General features: G+C 37.7%; 1 protein-coding gene across 6 annotated transcripts in view; it reads right to left on the bottom strand.

Annotated features, from left to right (window-relative positions):
- The window catches only part of LOC124615782 (large proline-rich protein BAG6), a 227,613-nt gene that overhangs the window by 98,457 nt on the left and 111,478 nt on the right, over positions 1-17,678 (bottom strand). For all 6 annotated transcript variants that reach the window (XM_047143900.1, XM_047143945.1, XM_047143927.1 and 3 more), the window contains exons 11-12: positions 13,621-13,927; positions 4,596-4,757 (exon numbers count right to left, since the gene is read on the bottom strand). In XM_047143900.1, coding sequence (XP_046999856.1) covers positions 4,596-4,757; positions 13,621-13,927 — 469 coding nt within the window. The remainder of the gene's footprint in view (positions 1-4,595; positions 4,758-13,620; positions 13,928-17,678) is intronic.

Raw genomic sequence — 17,678 nt, 5'->3', positions numbered from 1 at the left:
CCTTCAGTTCCAGTCATTCCACCAGGAAGGAGGTATGCAGCTCGTGTTGTCTGTAGTTCAACCATGCCTATATGATCAATATCACGGTTTGATCGCGTCCCCACTGTTACTTTGTGCCAGGAAGGGTTCGCAACAAGGAAAGTGTCCAGGCGTCTCAGAGTGAATCAAAGCGATGTTGTTTAGACATGGAGGATATACAGAGAGACAGAAACTGTCGATGACATGCCTCGCTCAGGCCGCCCAAGGGCTGCTACTGCAGTGGATGACTGCTATCTACGGATTACGGCTAGGAGGAACCCTGACAGCAACGCCACCATGTTGAATAATGCTTTTTGTGCAGTCACAGGACATCGTGTTACGGAGTGGGGCAATCTGGACCAACAGTGCCTTGATGAACTTGTGGATACAGGCACGCATCAATGCAAGAGGACGTGCTGCTGGGTATTAGAGGTACCAGTGTGTACAGCAATCTGAACCACCATCTCCGAAGGTCTCGCTGTATGGAGGTACAACATGCAATGTGTGGTTTTGATGAGCAATAAAAAGGGCAGAAATAATGTTTATGTTGATCTCTATTCCAATTTTCTGTACAGGTTCTGGAACTCTCGAAACCAAGGTTTCCTCTTCCCACACCCTTGCCCTGCTATTCCTTACCCTTTCCTGCTCCACTATGGATTGTTGCTCCCATGTAATGCATTTCTGTCCCAGTCTGGTCAGAGTAGCCAGATATAGTGTTCAGTGTGTGTGTGTGTGTGTGTGTGTGTGTGTGTGTGTGTGTGTGTTTTTCCTTTTTTTTTCTTTTCTTTTCTTTTTTTTCTCCTGATGAAGGCTTTGGCTGAAAGCTTGACCTTTACAGTGAGTAGCAAAATCTTTTCCACAATTGTTGAATTACCTGAAAGTTATTTCAAGAGTATAAACAGCAGAAAAATTACTAAATAATGCATAAGATTTAAGCCTATATCAGTATTTTCGTGGTTTTGTCACCAGGAACCCTCTCTGTAGTGGGAGAACACAAATCAGTAAGGAAGAAGTTTGATCTGAAAATTAAAATAAAATGACAAAACTTATTAAGAAGAATCCTGCTATAAGGATTTAAAATGGGACTGAAGATGACCTCCTCTTTGGTAATAGCTCCAAGCAGCATTCTGGATCATCTATCAAGGGTGAAGAATCAGATGCCAGTTACGCTGAGAAGCGATCGTGCTTGATGTGGGTGAAACTGATAGGTTGGAGTAAATCGGTCCCATTGTGCAAGTTTTGATGTGTTCTGACCTGAACTCGTTATAAATTTGACAAAAACAATAAAAATTAATTGTTAATCTATTCAATGTTGTGCGAATTTTACCTCCATTCATCTAAATAAGATTTTATTACATTTCTTCATTTGTTTGGCCACAGCGATCGTAAATACTTCATACTTGTTAAACGTATTTGGAATCTGTATTTGCTACAATTAAAATGTGGAAGCAGACCACATTTCCATGTGTAAAGCAGAAATCGAACATAAATGCTACAACTGACAATGTTTTCAATAGATAAGGTAAAACATATACATCTTTAGAAGTAGTAAAATAGCTTTCAAATACCTTTAATAATAAATTTGGATGATGCAGTAACTGCTATGTATTTTGTAGCAAAGTGTTGCTTTGCTGAATACATCAAACTTAAAACATACCAAATTCAAATACAAATAACATTTCTGCAATTTGGAACTCAATGTGTTACTTAAGTCTGCTTTTGTTTACAAGCATGCAGATGTGTTGAATGGACTGACATCTGCTAACTATGGGTGACTACGCTGGCTGTGCTGATACAGCTGTTGTGCCAACCGAGGCCATCCGATTTATATCTAAATACAGACTCATATTAGTCGCTGCACTATGGCTCTTCAAGTGAGCAAGTTGTACAAACAAGCTCGTGCAGTTTTGCAAAACAAAGTCATTTTACTTTTTTTTTTTTTTTTTTTTAGAGCAGCTATGGTATTAAGTTTTTCACCCAACAAGGTACATGTACATGCACACCTCATTTTGAAATTTATGATTTATGATCTGTGCAGGGAAAAACTATTATAAGCCACACAATAATTTCTCCAAGCCAAAATTTAAGAGAAAAAGTGCAGCCTATATTCACTCAAATGTGGTAAACGGCAACTGACAACTTGCATTTTCGCAGTCAGCAGTTTCTACATAACACGGGCAAGCAGTGGATCAACAACGAACACAAAGGATCTATGATATGGGGCAACGCAGTTAGCAACCAGCAATGACAGGCGGGTTTGTGCAGTAGCAACATACAAGGAGATGCAGTCGACACTGCACGTAAGACCTCTCGGCAAAATTCACTCTATCAAATAACAAGTGGGTTTTGTTTCTTTAATGCAGAGTTCATTGTGCAGTGGTAATTGCTATTCATACACTAAACTTGATGATCAACGGAGTGAATTTGTTAGGTAAATACCAAGATATAAAGTGACTTGTTAATTCTATGCCTTCATCAATATTACTTGTTAGAAGACTGACAAAAATGGCTCTCATAAACAGAGTGGTAACTTTTAACAGCTAACAGCTATTATGCAGGCGACTTTAAATCAATAGAAACAAAAGCAGAATTCAATGAATCATTTCTGCAAATGAGCAAAGGACCACCTCAAATGAACAAAAGATTTGATCAAATAGACGAAATATTTCCTAGCTTTAATGATAAACTGATCAATTTTGGTTATCACTTTGTTGGCAGGTAACACAAAATAAAAAGACAATAAATTTAAGGAGATAAAGAAACAGGTACAAGATGTCTATTAAGATTTTGATTTGATGGAAAAAAAGCAATGTTGAACATGGAGATAACACACCGCCAGGGGGAGGAGGGGCAGGGGAGGAGGGTGACTCTTAAAATCAAAAAACAATTCATGTAGAGTAATGAAATTTTGGGAATACATTTGTCCGGGTATCATATTTAAGTGATTAAAATTGCGAGATCACAGGTTAATGTAAGTGCAAGACAAGCCACTGCAAAAGTGAAATGTTGGTACACCAATAACCGCTGTAACCACCAAAATGCTGAATGGAAATATGTAAACAAGAACGCATTGTGTTGTACAGGTGCTGGGTGTCAGTTTGTAGGGTGGAGTTCCATGCCTGTGGCACTTGGTCGGTCAATACAGGGATAGTTAATGATGTTTGTTGGTGAGCCTGGAGTTGTTGTCCAATGATGTCCCATATGTGCTCAAAAGGAGATGGATCTGTTGATCAAGCAGGTTAGGGCAAAACGTCAAACACTGTAGAGCATGGTGGGTTGCAACAGCAGTATGAGGGGTCAGCATTATCCTGTTGGACAACACCCTTTGAATGCTGTTCAAGAATCACCAGATTGAGATACAAATTTTCAGTCAGGCAGCGTGCGATAACCATGAGAGTGATCCTGCCGTCATATGAAATCTCAAGTCAAACAGTAAACCCAGGTGTGGATCCAGTGTGTCTAGCATGCATAGAGGCTGGTTGCACACCTTCAACTGGCCTCCTCCTAACCAACAGACAGCCATAATTGGTGTCGAGGCAAACCAGCTTGCATCAGAAAACATAACAGGCCTCCACCCTGGAATCTAATGAGCCCTTGCATGACACCACTGAAGTCAAGAATGGCAGTGATTTGGGATCAATAGAATGCACACTACAGGGCATCTGGCTCCGAGCTGTCCTTAAAATAACCAATTTGTAACAGTTCGTTTTGTCACTATGCCAACTGCTGCTGCAGATGCAGTAGAATGCGCCAGAGCCAAACGCTCATTATGGTGGTGTTCCCTCGCGGTAGTGCTATGTGGCTGTCCAGAGCCCTGTCTTCTAATAGCCCTATGCCAGGAGCTCATCCAAACTCAGTGAAGTGCTGATAATGGTATCACTTTAATGGCATTCTAGACTACTATCAACTCACCACCTCCAATCTCAAAGGTAACTAATTAAATGCTCATGACCATTACAGCATGTATTTAAAGCAAGCCCGATTTGCAGCCTCATAGTGCTGTCACTGGTGTCACTCTTATACAACAAGTGCAAAATTTGAATACACATCTCTTAGATGTAGAAACATGCATACTAACTTTATTTCATGTCGCACAACTCCTCCTTGGTGTTGTGAAGTGGTAGGCTTCTACACAATTTACAATTAAATACTGTGAAGTAGTGGAGAGTCACATAGAATCTACCGACAATTACTGTCATCTTTGTACCCTTTGTATTCTGTGCAGAGAAGCAATATTTTTCTCCTACTACAATGAAGTACCCGTTTTCTGGTTGCAATTTAGCTCAGATACGAGAGTGCAACAAAAATGGTAATGCTAGTAGTTTAAATGCTTGAGGTAACAGAATATCCTCTGGGAGTATCCCAGTACAAGAAACACTGTTCTCTAAGTAAACTTGCAGGTATTCCAACTTAGCAATTTAGCAACAAAATTATACAATGTTGGGCTTCTAGAGCAGTAGGTCCTTCCAGGTTAATGGAAGTTCATTGCAGACAGCTTACTAAATACCTCCTATGAATAATAAGTTAATTTTCTTGTAGTTAGTTAGTTATTTAGTAAGTTAATGATGAGTACATACCATTGCCATCTGTTCCTCCATTTCCACCGTTCCCTCCATTACTATTGGTAACAACTGTGGCCTCAAGAGAATCTATGGTGATACTGCTAGGTCCAACTTCCATGAAAAATTCCACATTTCCAGGAGTAATGTGAAATGTGGGATGAGGAACACTGTTACCTTCTGAAAAAAGTGCACATCAACTTGAAAACAGGACTAAATAAAAATCAGTAAACATTGTTTAAAATCACAAACAATTACTTTGGTCACCAAGAGGAAAATTAGAGGAAAAATTTCATGTGGTTGCAAAATTCTGTGCATTGGTACGGAGACCGTAATGAATAACATATTAAAAATCCTGACCAGTGGGATGTGGCGCCATGACAAGGTCACTTTTTTAGTGTTTTCTTGAATATCTCTAAAACCGCAGCATCAAGTGAAAATGTTTTCCAGTACAAAATTAAACTACGTTTAACTTCTTACAAAAGAAGGTTATATTCATTTTTCCCAACATTTCTCATGTTGTGGGGGATGGGAAATTTGCAGATTATTAAAAACAGTGTTTTAATGGTATAAAATTATTGTACATATATTATGAGATAAATTGTGTTCTGTGGGTGTAACAGGATGGAAAGACTGGGTCAGAGGTTAGAAACATGAGGGAAGGTAGGTCGCTGGATTATGGTCATGCAGTTTTCTCCTTCATAGGTCTGTGAAATGAAGAGCGAGCAGGCAATTCCTCATTTCCTCTAGTATACTATGTCATCATAAAAAGCAACTACAGGATGTTTCACAAAGTTATAACAATCCTTCCGCAGTTCGTCTTATGAATCACTGGCGACAGAGACACTGTGTAGATATGCTTGGGGGTGTTCATTTTCCACAAAGTGCATTAACTTTATATGGACTACAGAAATAAATTACTAATAATACTAATGCAAGAAATGTGTGTGGACTGGAACCTCTGCACACTCTTCTACAATGTTAGAGGGAACTTGATTCTCAGTCATCCTGCACAGCAGCTGGAGCATTCTTTCGGGAAAGGCAACTCCCCACAAGCCCCCCATGTCGAGGACTGCTTGCTTTGAGGTTTATGTATACCCCCACAGCATCTCCTATCCTGTTCTCTCATATGGAACTTCAGATATTTCAATGTAAGATGAGCAACGCATTACAGCAGATTACTGTTCTAGATTTGAACATGATCAGTCCTATTCCATTAGACATAATGACATTCAACTTTCAAGGTACACTGTGGATTTATGGTGAATGGCTCCACTGAGTGCATACTTTTCTACACATGCCAGCATTTCCTGAATAGAAGAGGTTTATGCAGTCTACTGTTAACAGAATTAATGGTTAGAGAAGTGCAGTAGCTTTCTGGTCATTCATTAATGCACCTCCAAAGTAACTACAAAATGGTTACACATCTTTACAGAATGCTGTCACTGACAGACACTCAGCAAATGCCACATTTAACAATCCAATTAATTCCTACCAACACTACTTAAGTCACTGACAGCATTACACTTACAAATGAAGCACTTCTCAATGACAGTTTATAGGAATATATTTCACATAAAAGCCCACTAATAATTACAAGTTAAGAACTCACTTAATAAACTGGAAATAACTCCACAATATAAACATGAGGTGATGAAGTTATTTTGCCTTCTTACATACGAGAACGGGACAGGAAATGCTGGGAAGATGTGGTCTGTCTGTAAACTAAAAAGCAAGCAGCACTCGTGGTGAAGGCAGTCCCCTTTCCTGGAAAAATTCTTCAACTGCCATAAAGAATGACTAAGAATTAATTTCCCCTGTAGGAGTGTAGAACAACATACAGAATCGCACCAAATGCATTTTTTGAGTTTGTATCGTTACCAATTCATGTCTGTAGTCAATGTAGTGTTAACACAATTTGTGGAAAATAAATAACCCCTAGGAGTGTCACTGCATGTCCACTGATTCATAACGTGTGCTGTGGGAGGGTTGGTATAACTTCATGAAATACACTGTAGTTGCTTTCCATGACAGCGTGCAGTAGAGAGAATGGGGAATTGTTAGCTCACTCTTCATTCTACAAACCTACAAAGAAAGTAAGAGCATGACCACAACTAAACAAACTACTTTCTCTTGTGCTTCTAACTTCCATTCCTGCCATTTCACACTGTTACACCCACGCAATTTATCCCTTAATGCACTTAGTACATAATACAAACTTTAAAATTTGTTCTTAACCCACTTAATTTAACAGTAAAAAGTAATTTTATACCATTAAAACGCTGTTTTTAATAATCTGATTTTTCCATGCCCTGCATGAGGAAATTTTTAGTCCTAGAGAAAAAAAATGAATGGAACATTCTTTTGCATGAAGTTTAATGTGCTTTAATTTTGTAGTGGGAAACATTTTTGCTAGATGCTGTAGTTAAAAAAGTCTAGAGGTACAAAAGGGAAGGAGTAGTTGAGAAGGGATTGAGATAGGGTTGTAGCCTATGCCCGATGTTATTCAATCTGTATATTGAGCAAGCAGTAAAGGAAACAAAAATTTGGAGCAGTAATTAAAATCCATGGAGAAGAAATAAAAATTTTGAGGTTTGCTGGCGACATTGTAATACTGTCAGAGACAGTGAAGAACCTAAAAGAGCAGTTGAACGGTATGGGCAGTGTCTTCAAAGTAGGATATAAGATGAACATCAACAATATCAAAACAAGGATAATGGAATGTAGTCAAATTAAATCAGGTGATGCTGAGGGAATTAGATCACGAAATAAGACAAAGTAGTAAATGAGTTCTGCTATTTGGGGAGCAAAATAACTGATGATGGTCAAAGTAGAGAGGATATAAAATGAAGACTGACAATGGCAAGGAAAGCGTTTCTGAAGAAGAGAAATTTGTTAACATCAAGTATAGATTTAAGTGTCAGGAAGTAGTTTCTGAAAGTATTTGTATGGAGTGTAGCCATGTATGGAAGTGAAACGTGGACGATAACTAGTTTAGACAAGAAGAGAATAGAAGCTTTCAAAATGTGGTGCTACAGAATAATGCTGAAGATTAGATGGGAAGATCACGTAACTAATGAGGAGGTACTGTATAAAACTGGGGAGAAAGGGAATTTTTGGCTCAACTTGACTATAAGAAGGGACTGGTTGGTAGGACACATTCTGAGGCATCAAGGGATCATCAATTTAATATTGGAGGCAGCCACGGAGGGTAAAAATCATAGAGAGAGACCAAGGCATGAATATACTATACAGATTCAGAAGGATGTAGGTTGCAGTAGTTACTCAGAGATGAAGCAGCTTGCACAGGATAGAGTAGCATGAAGAGCTGCTTCAAACCAAACAACAACAACAATAGCATTACTTGCAAAACCCTTTCCAAACAGCTCTCAGATCCTGCAGGGCAAAGAAGATCACCTAACTTCCTCAGTGTATACTCCACATTTAACACTATGGTCTCCTTTCATATGTCCCTAGCAAATAGTTTGATGTTTAAGAATCTCAATATTTTAATAACAATCCTTTACATGCAATATGACACTTATGTAAGATAACTAACAGTGTTTTCATCTCACCATTGCTTTCATACCAACCAAGTACAAATGTGACAAATCTCTTCTTTCCAACAATGGAAAATACTGGATGGAATATAACCATATCATGAAAATGATTGTTGCTACTCACCATACAGTGGAGGTGCCGAGTCGCAGATAGGCACTACAAAAAGACTGTCAGAAAATGAGCTTTCGTGTGTGTGTGTGTGTGTGTGTGTGTGTGTGTGTGTGTGTGTGTGTGTGTGTGTGTGTTTTCATTTTATCTCCGATGAAGGCCTTGTTGGCCAAAAGCTCATTTCCTGGCAGTATTTTTGTTGTGCCTATCTGAGACTCAACATCCCCACTACTGGTGAGTGACAACTATCCTTTCCATAATATTGGTACACATCTCTTCTTTTGACATTTGTAGTATCATTAGTCATCTGAATACATTGTAATCTCACATGGCTGATGTAGACGAGTCACATTGGCACCTTTCAAAGTTACTTTCTCATTGGAGAAACAAGAACGTAAAGTCTTGTCCTCATCTTTTGCAATACGAAACTTATGTGGTTATTTTATTTTATATGCCTGAAAAGACATGGCAAATGATTACAATGCTATTAGGTGTTATGACATACAATTGATAATGTCACGTGACTTCCCTTCACTGATTTATACTACTACACATTTGCTTAACTTACAGAAGAGCAGACTGTTGCCACACCAAGTACTGATCCTCAACAAATTATTCACCACCTTCAAACATTTTCAGAATCTGTAACTCAGAAATACAAGCTAACACTAGAAATTACATAAAAGGAACATCCGTGAACTAATGGATTTCCCAAAAAATCTTGCTAAGATATCCTGCAAAGAAAAAAAAAAGGGGGGGGGGGGGGGGGAGGAGGAGGATAGAACTTTTTTACCCTGAACACTGAAGCAACTTCACATAATATTTCAGGTGAGTGAATCACTGAATACTGAACTCATTCGTTACAGTGGCAGTGTAAATTATTAATGATTTATCAATCATCTTATACTCATTTAATTAATGGATTTCTACATCTAAATCTACATTCAAATTCTGCAAGCTACTGTACACAGAATGGCAAATTTATGTATTACAATGGACTGTAATGCTTGTATTAACATTCAGTCGCATCTCCATAATAGGTAAAGTAGTTGCACTGTCTACTAGGACAGTCTTGGTGTTGCTGATGTTGTTGGCTTTCTAGATACTGGTCAATCTACAGATTCAAACTTCTACCTGCCAACAATGTGAAGGTGTCAAAATTACATACCAAAGGATATACTTTATGTTTGGGAATAAAAAAAGATAGTGCTAAGAGCATGCTATTTAAAATACTGGAGGGCATACCAACTTACTGCCTAAGAAAACATGTAGCCCTCATTAGTGATAAGTTAAAATAGTTTTATAACAAACTGGTGCGCTACGCAACCACTTTGCGTAATCAATACTCACCAAAGTCTTTGAAATCACCATTTATCAGCAATTGTATGAGTACTTAGAACTGAATAATATGTTAAGCACCTTACAGTTTGGTTACAGGAAGGACAGGTCAGCTGAATCACTATTAGAACTCTAGGTGAGAGATGTTTTACCAGCATTTGAAAACCATGTTTACACACATCACCACCTGTGGTCCACGATAGGCCTTCAAGTTGATACCTCCATTTTGTTCTCTAAACTGGAGCAGTATGATATTTGTAGCAACAGTTTAAAAATATTCAAATGATATCTTCATAACAGAAAGTGGGATTGAGTTCTGAGGGTTAACTACTGAATCCACTCATGGTACAATACTGAGTGGTACAGGAATCAAAAATTGAACCTCTTCTATTCCTTGTACAGACAAATGACTAACCAGACAATATTAGTGAAGAGAGATCTATGCAGATGATAGAACTTTTCTTCCTGTAAACCCTGTACTGGAAGACTTTGTTAATGTGAACCTGGTTTACTATTAAATGGGAAAGAGACCCAGAATGTGTGGAGCCTTTCAAAAGCTGTTAATGTGTTGAAACTTGACATAATTTTTTAAGAATTATACTTGACAACTAATTAACATGGAACTCTCATGCTGAACATAGAACAATTAGTTTATCATGAGTTGATATATTTGCTAAGGAGACTTAAGGCCTGTGTAATTTCAGAATATGCATGAACAGCATATTTTGCATTTTTTCAATCTACAAAAATGTAATTGGATGGATAAAAATCTACTCACCAAGTGGCAACAGGAGCAAACACATACAAAAGTTAAGGAAATGTGAAAGCGTTCGGAGCCAGTGGCCCCTTCTGCTGGCAAAAAGGTTGAAGGGGCTCTTCTGCCAGAAGAATGGGCCACTGGCTTCCAAAGCTTGTACATTTCCTCAACTTTTGTGTGTTTGCTCCCACCACTGCTTGGTGAGTAGATTTTTATCCATCTAATTATATCATATTTTCAAAAACTGAGAATTCATTCTAAGCCTCTGTTCATTAAATACAAGATCAAAACAGTAATTAATGTATATACAAGGTGTGTTCAAAAAGTAAGATGGCTTTATATTTATACGAAAAAATATTTATTCACCAATATTAATGTTGTCCCCTTCAAAGTAATGCCCCTCAGATACAATACACTTGAGCCAACATTTCTTCCAATCCTTATAGCACTTCTCATTAGCATTTTTTGGTACAGCCTTGAATATTTCCAGCGATGCAGTTTTTATTTCCTCAATCGTTGAAAATCTTCACCCTTTCATGGGTCTCTTCAGTTTTGAAAACAGAAAAAAGTCACAAGGGACCAAATCTGGTGAATATAGTGGCCGAGGCATGATTGTCACGTTGTTTTTGGCCAAAAAATCTCACAAGCAATGATGAATGAGCAGGTGCACTGTCGTGATGCAAAAGCCAAGAATTGTTTTTCCACAATTCCTGACTTTTTTTGAGTACTGCTTCTCACAAATGGCGCAAATGTCAAGGTAATACTCCTTATTGACCATACAACTTTGAGGTAAAAATTCATGATGCACTACGACAAAGAAATTGCAAAAAAACAGTGAGTGAACCTTTGGCAATTGATTGAACTTGCCGTGCTTTTTTCGGTGTTGGCTCTCAGGGAAGCTTCCATTGGGACGACTGGGCTTTGGTTTTGATGTCATAACCGTAAACCCATGTTTCATCACCAGTTATGACCCTTTTGAGCAAATCAGGATCATCATTGACGTCATTCAAGAGCTCCTGAGCGATGCTCACGCAATGGTTTTTCTCAGCAAAATTAAGAAGTTTAGGAACAAACTTCGCTGACACACATCTCATCCCCAAAACATCTGAAAAAATTGCATGACACGAGCCGACCAATATGCAAACATCCTCAGCAACTTCTCTCGGTAATTCGACAATTTTCCAAAACAATTTTCTTCACAGCTTCAACGTTATCATCCGTTGTTGATGTGCTGGGGCGTCCAGAGCGAGGTTCGTCATTGGTATCTTCTCTGCCATCTTGGAAGGGCCTGTACCACCAGTAAACATTTATTTTACTTAGAACAGACTCACCGTATGCCACCGTCAACATTTCAGGTGTTTTAGAGCATTTGATTCCATTTTTCACATAAAATTTGATGCAAATTCTTTGCTCCATTTTTTATAATGATCTAAAATCGCTGAGCACGCTAAGAACAAACGAAGTATGCTGTACACTTGAAACTGTGAACATATGGTTGGGAAATGTGTACCCACATAAAAGAGAGAGAGAGAGAGAGAGAGAGAGAGAGAGAGAGAGAGAGAGAGAGAGAAAAAGAAGAAGAAGAAGAAGAAGAAGAGATCAACAATAGAATGTGTGCTGCTTCTGCTTGCGCAATTTGAAAAGTCACCTTACTTTTTAAACAGCCCTCGAATATTTACTGTGTTAATACTTGCTACTTGCTGAACCACTGACCACTGGTGTAGAAAACCAAGGAAATTTTTTGCTTTAGTCTACAGTTGCACTTTTATTTTGCCTAATGGCTACAGGTTTTGGTGTCAAGGGCCATCATCAGGCCACTCCTTGGTGTGCGGTCATCAAGCTTCTTTCCAAAGTAGGTGTGTCATATACATATACACAAACATATGCACCTCTCCTAAGTGTAAGCTGAAGTGTTTCTTACTAGCAAATCTATTTTGTTTTTATAGAATAATTCCTTCACAAATCCAATGTTAGTACAACATTGTATAACATATTTATATAGAATTAAATATTAAAAAATATGAATAAGTGAAGTATGCTGATTAAGTATACTCCTCTTATTTATGGATAATGAGTAGAAAAGAGTTTGCATTATATATGATTTTCATAAAAATAACTAAATAAGAGAACCAATTTAAAAAAAACTGACTGTGGTTTATTAGGGAAATGATTAATTACACAAGTAAACACACATTTTTTGCCCCAATTGCTGAATGAAAACTGGACTGCTCTGAAGTTATGTACACCATTCATCATGCTGTACATATTATAAACAAATGTGTTCATAACATTAACTGAATTTTCCATTGGTGCTTGGCAGAACATAACAACAACATTAAAAAAGAAAAAAAATTCCTAATACTTTGAAAAATTAAATTCATCTGGTCTCTAACTGGCTTCTCAGGCCATCTTGTCACTTGCATATGGGCTGAGAAACCAAAAGCCAGTTCGTGACCAAATAAATATAATTTTGTAGAGCATTAGAAAATGTTTTCCTTTTTGATATTAAATTAGTTTATCTCCAATTCATACATTAAATGTTTGAAGTGTTCATAATTTGGCCAGCTATCTTGAACCCACTAGTGACATAACAGAAGCTGCAACTGAAAGATTAAGAACATAAGAGGCAGAAAATAGAAGAACAGTCAAATGGAGAGCAAAAATGGTTACAAGAATGAGAAACAATGTTGTTGTTTGTCAGGACAGATTGCTCGAAAAATATCTTTGGCAACTATCTCCATAAGGACAGTAACAAACAGAGAAATGGACAAAATTACTTGTAAGTGACCTACAATCATCCCATGGGAGATCAATAACAGATAACTGTACTTTGATTATAAGGTCAGTCATTCCACATACATAGTTTTTTCCCCAGTAATAATAGTGAAAGGATACCACAACAACGAAAGATATTCACTGCACTAGGACAAAGGAATACTGGACTAAAAAAAAGTTTAGCAGAAAAGGATTTTTAAAAAAGTAATGAGATGTTGAAGAGAGACTTGAACTTAGCACATTCCCATGTAGTTCAGATAAGAAAGTTTCTAAATGTCTCCTGATTAAAAACAGAAACTTGACGCAATGATGACATATAAAGCATAGTAGTAACTATCCTTGGAAACACACACACACACACACACACACACACACACACACACACACACAGAGAGAGAGAGAGAGAGAGAGAGAGAGAGAGAGAGAGAGAGAGAGAGAGAGAGGGAGAGAGAGACTCTTGCCTCCCAAGAATGCACTACAGTAATAAAAGGAAAATAATTCAACCTGTTTGACGCTGCTGCTGCTGCTGCTGTTGTTGTTGTGGCTGCTGCTGCGAAGAAGCTGTTGTTGAAACCTGAGGTTGGAATGTGGTATCTTGTACTGAGGAAGTAGTTACTGGTGCTGTTGCTGGGGTTTCATTACTGGCAGTTTCACTTTGATCAGACACATTAACTGCAGGTGGTGCACTGGAATTATGAGCTCCGTTAGTGTTATTTGTGCCAGATGACGTAGTACTGATATTTGTCTGGGATGATGCTGTTTGGCGATTTTGGTTATCGCTCCCCCTGTTTGTCATGACATTTATCTGTGCCTGCAGGACAATAATTTACAAATCAATATTATGTAGCAGTTAAATTAACTTACATTTTGTATGATACTACATGATAAGTAAAAAAAGGAGATGTCTGGTATAGGGTAACAACGACTGAGAAAAACGTGTCACGTGGTAATTGTATTGCAGCACAAAATTTACAAATTCAATTCCACTTCTTACAATTTGAGAAGCTGTTTCAAAGAAATAAGTAATTTTGAGCTATTTCCTCTCGAAGTACAGCATTTGAAAATTTGTCACACCCTTTCTTCCAAGATACAGGTCCTCTCTGATCACAATTTGTTCCAGAAAAGAAAACAGCCATGTAATTGCATCAAAAATTACGACAAATAATTTGCTGTAGTAGCAGATGCGCAGATTACCGCCAAGAACTGCACTTTCTTGCATTCACAATGAACCAAGGTGGAGAAATGAAGATTTCAAAGTTATGAAGCAAGGAACTATACAGAATGGCACCGGGGGGAGGGGGTAATTATAAAGTAGTACAAAAATAGCTAACAACAGTATTCAAGTTCTTCATTAGTACCGCAAATTTAAGCCTTACATGGCATGTTATGATAAAGGCTGTATTTCGTCGTCATAAGAATGGACCTAATGTTAAGAAACACGAACACGATGACTGGTCAGCAGTTGTGGCACATGTACACTGGTGGTGTTACTCTCTTGGAAGTAGGTCTTATTTACATTTTAGATGCCTTATTACCACATTACTAAAAATAAAACTTTCTGATATTCTAATGTATTAACAGCCATCAATATTTTTCTTAATCATCCTTTAGCAATGTAGTTTTTCTTTCAAAAATTGTGTACAGCTGTAATCTCTCACTAAACACAGTAGTCCATTTAAAATTATTTGATAGCTCACATCTGTCACTTGATGCTACTATGTTGCCACATTGGCTACCGCTCGGTTAAAGGCAGATCATATTGCACTGGAGGTTGTGGCGATGCCACTGCACTACAGCAGTTCTTCAAATTGTGCCGTTACATTTATTTATGTATGGAATGAATTGCAATGACCATTTTCTGCCTTCAACAAGTTTGGTTTTCCACTATGTCGTATGAAATTTATCTACTGTAGGCCTATCCGCCTATCCTACCTCTATGATTATGTGAAACTGAATCTTATCTTGTGCGATGGGATCCAGTAGTCTTTGGCTAGTGGTATGTATGAAATGTGTGTATTTCATTAGCATCATTGTGTGTGTTTGTGTGTGTGTGTGCACGCGCTCATGTGTGTGTGTGTGTGTGTGTGTGTGTGTGTGTGTGTGTGTGTGTGTGTGTGTGTGCCACATGTGGTGACGTGTGAAATAAAAGGGCCAGGGCCAGGATTCGGAATCTGAACACAGCAAGAAAAATGGCAGACCAGGAATTGAAAGTTAACTAACCATTTGTTGTGGCAGTTTGGCAATGGTGAACAGTTCACTTGTAATGTAGAGCGCTCTGGTTGGAGGACAGAATCTCCAACACATGAAGGGTCAACTATGAAGTAATTTTAAACAAAATCTGTTGTATTCTTTCTCAAGTTTACAAAGATAACTCACTTTGAATTTTCCGAGAAACTTTATGTACTAAAGTTAAGGCACTTCTGTAACCAAACCGTGTGGCAGAGTCAGTAGCGTTGGAGGTTGATAATCCAGTATTCTGTGCATTCTGTTTCAAGCTGTTTGGTCTATTTTCTCCATTCAGTCTGAATACCTACATCATTTCAATATACAAATTCATCAAATATATGCTGTAATGCACATCTTATCATTATTTTTGTGAATAATGCATGCCATCTCATTTCAGGGTGTATACACAGACAAGGAAAAAAAATTCTGAGATTTTTCCTGGATTCCCAGTTAAAAATACATTTTCTCCCGGGTGAAAATACAGTTTTCCCGTACTAAGGAACGGTATATTTTCTGTTTAAACTGTAAAACTTATCAATCCTTTGAATGGAAATGGTTTTATACAGCAGCGTAGAATTTCTCGACACTTTAGAAAACTAAACTTGGAGGGGGGCGGGGCACGTTTTGGAAAGATCTTTGATGTGCGGCAACATGTACGGTGCATATTTTCGTATTACGAAAGTATAAATTCGAATTCCACCAACAGGAAAAGTTAATGGTTTAAATTAATATACATAGTGTTGCTACAAGAAAAGCAAAGCTTTTGCATATAATATTTGTCTCCAAAATTAATAAGCCACAAGAGAAGCTAAACTTTCACATATAATGTTGATCTGTTTAGCGCATGTTACACTTTAAGATACATCACACAAATACGCCAGTAAAATTTTTAATACCGACATAAATCTCTGACCTTCTGGGCTCGAAATTCTTCTAAATGGTTCGTCATCAAAGAGTTGATTCTTAAATGAGAGCAAACACTCTGTAATTTAAGAAATTCATCGTGCATTCTCGCACATAATTCATCTTGCGTAAAAGGAAATTTACTTTGAAAATAACGCTTTTCCAACCACAATTCGCAATATTTTCCCACGACCTGTTAGAAATAGATTCTTTTCAGCGGTTGCCAGAGAGCGCCAGATAAGAGGCGTCACAGCGCTTGCGCAACTACAGTGACGTAGGAAGCCCGTACGTTCATACGTGTAAAACATTAAAAGATCGTACTTGCATTATGTCATAAAAGAAACAAGACATTAGAGGATACTCAAGAGCATCAGAATTTCATGAACCATACTAAAATGCATAGTTCACCTTAAAGTGCACATTCGTATGTCCAGATTCGCAATGACGTAGGTCTCGACCTGATATTAAGCTTTATGGTGTGGTTTTCAGGACGTAAATTTTCTTGGAATACCAGCACTGTATTCTCTCATGTTTGGTTCTTTATTATGGCGTAATGCCATAAGTGCTAGAAGACGAACACTAGGAAAGCTGAATAAAAGCAGAATTTCTTTAGCAAACCAACAAAATAACTTTATTGTTCTGCAAGGTGATTAATGCTTGACTATCAGAAAGGTGGAAATAAAATAAAATCTGAAACTAACAACATATTTTAACCTTCCCTAATTATGTGAATTTATTTTAATTCACCTGATAGCGCCCAGCCACAGAAAACTGTTTTGTTTTCATTTGACATGAGAGCAGTAAACAAAGAGGATACAGAAAAATCACTAAATGTAATGTCACTAAATGTAATGTCACGTGGGACTACCCACCTCCCACTATAACTCAGACTGCTCTGTGCATCAGAACGCCAAAAAAATGACTTTTCAAAAATAAGTTCATTTTGTAGCACACATTTTTTTGAAAAGTCTGATACATAAAACATATATATTCAAGAAATGTAAGATATGCTATCTGGTTTTAAGTGTGCTGGAGTGCAGTGTCACACCTCTTCAAACAACGGTCTTATACTGCTTGTCACTGTATTCCGCTCTGTGGAACTCAAATGTTTAAACTGTATTTTGTAATGAATGCCATCAAACTATTTTAGGACACTGGAAATTAAAATAGTCCTGTAGTGCCTCTCCTGCTCCCAGTCGCCCAGTTTGACATCCACTCCTCTTAAAAATCAAAAATAAATAAATAAATTGCAATTAAAACTGGATGGGATTATTTGTAACCAGGAGAATAAGAACTCTTCAGAAAATATGGACTCTTTATTGCCTGTTAGCTAATAACTTGCTCTTCTGTGTGACATAAAATTAAATGTGGGATACCTAAAACCAGTAAAGACAAGAGACAGTCAAGACAGTACACATTTCCTCAGTCCTTAG

Source organism: Schistocerca americana, chromosome 1 (assembly GCF_021461395.2).
Source record: "Schistocerca americana isolate TAMUIC-IGC-003095 chromosome 1, iqSchAmer2.1, whole genome shotgun sequence".
NCBI classification, from domain to species: domain Eukaryota; kingdom Metazoa; phylum Arthropoda; class Insecta; order Orthoptera; family Acrididae; genus Schistocerca; species Schistocerca americana.
The sequence above is the reverse complement of the archived record's forward strand: the minus strand, read 5'-3'. Positions and strand labels throughout refer to the sequence as shown.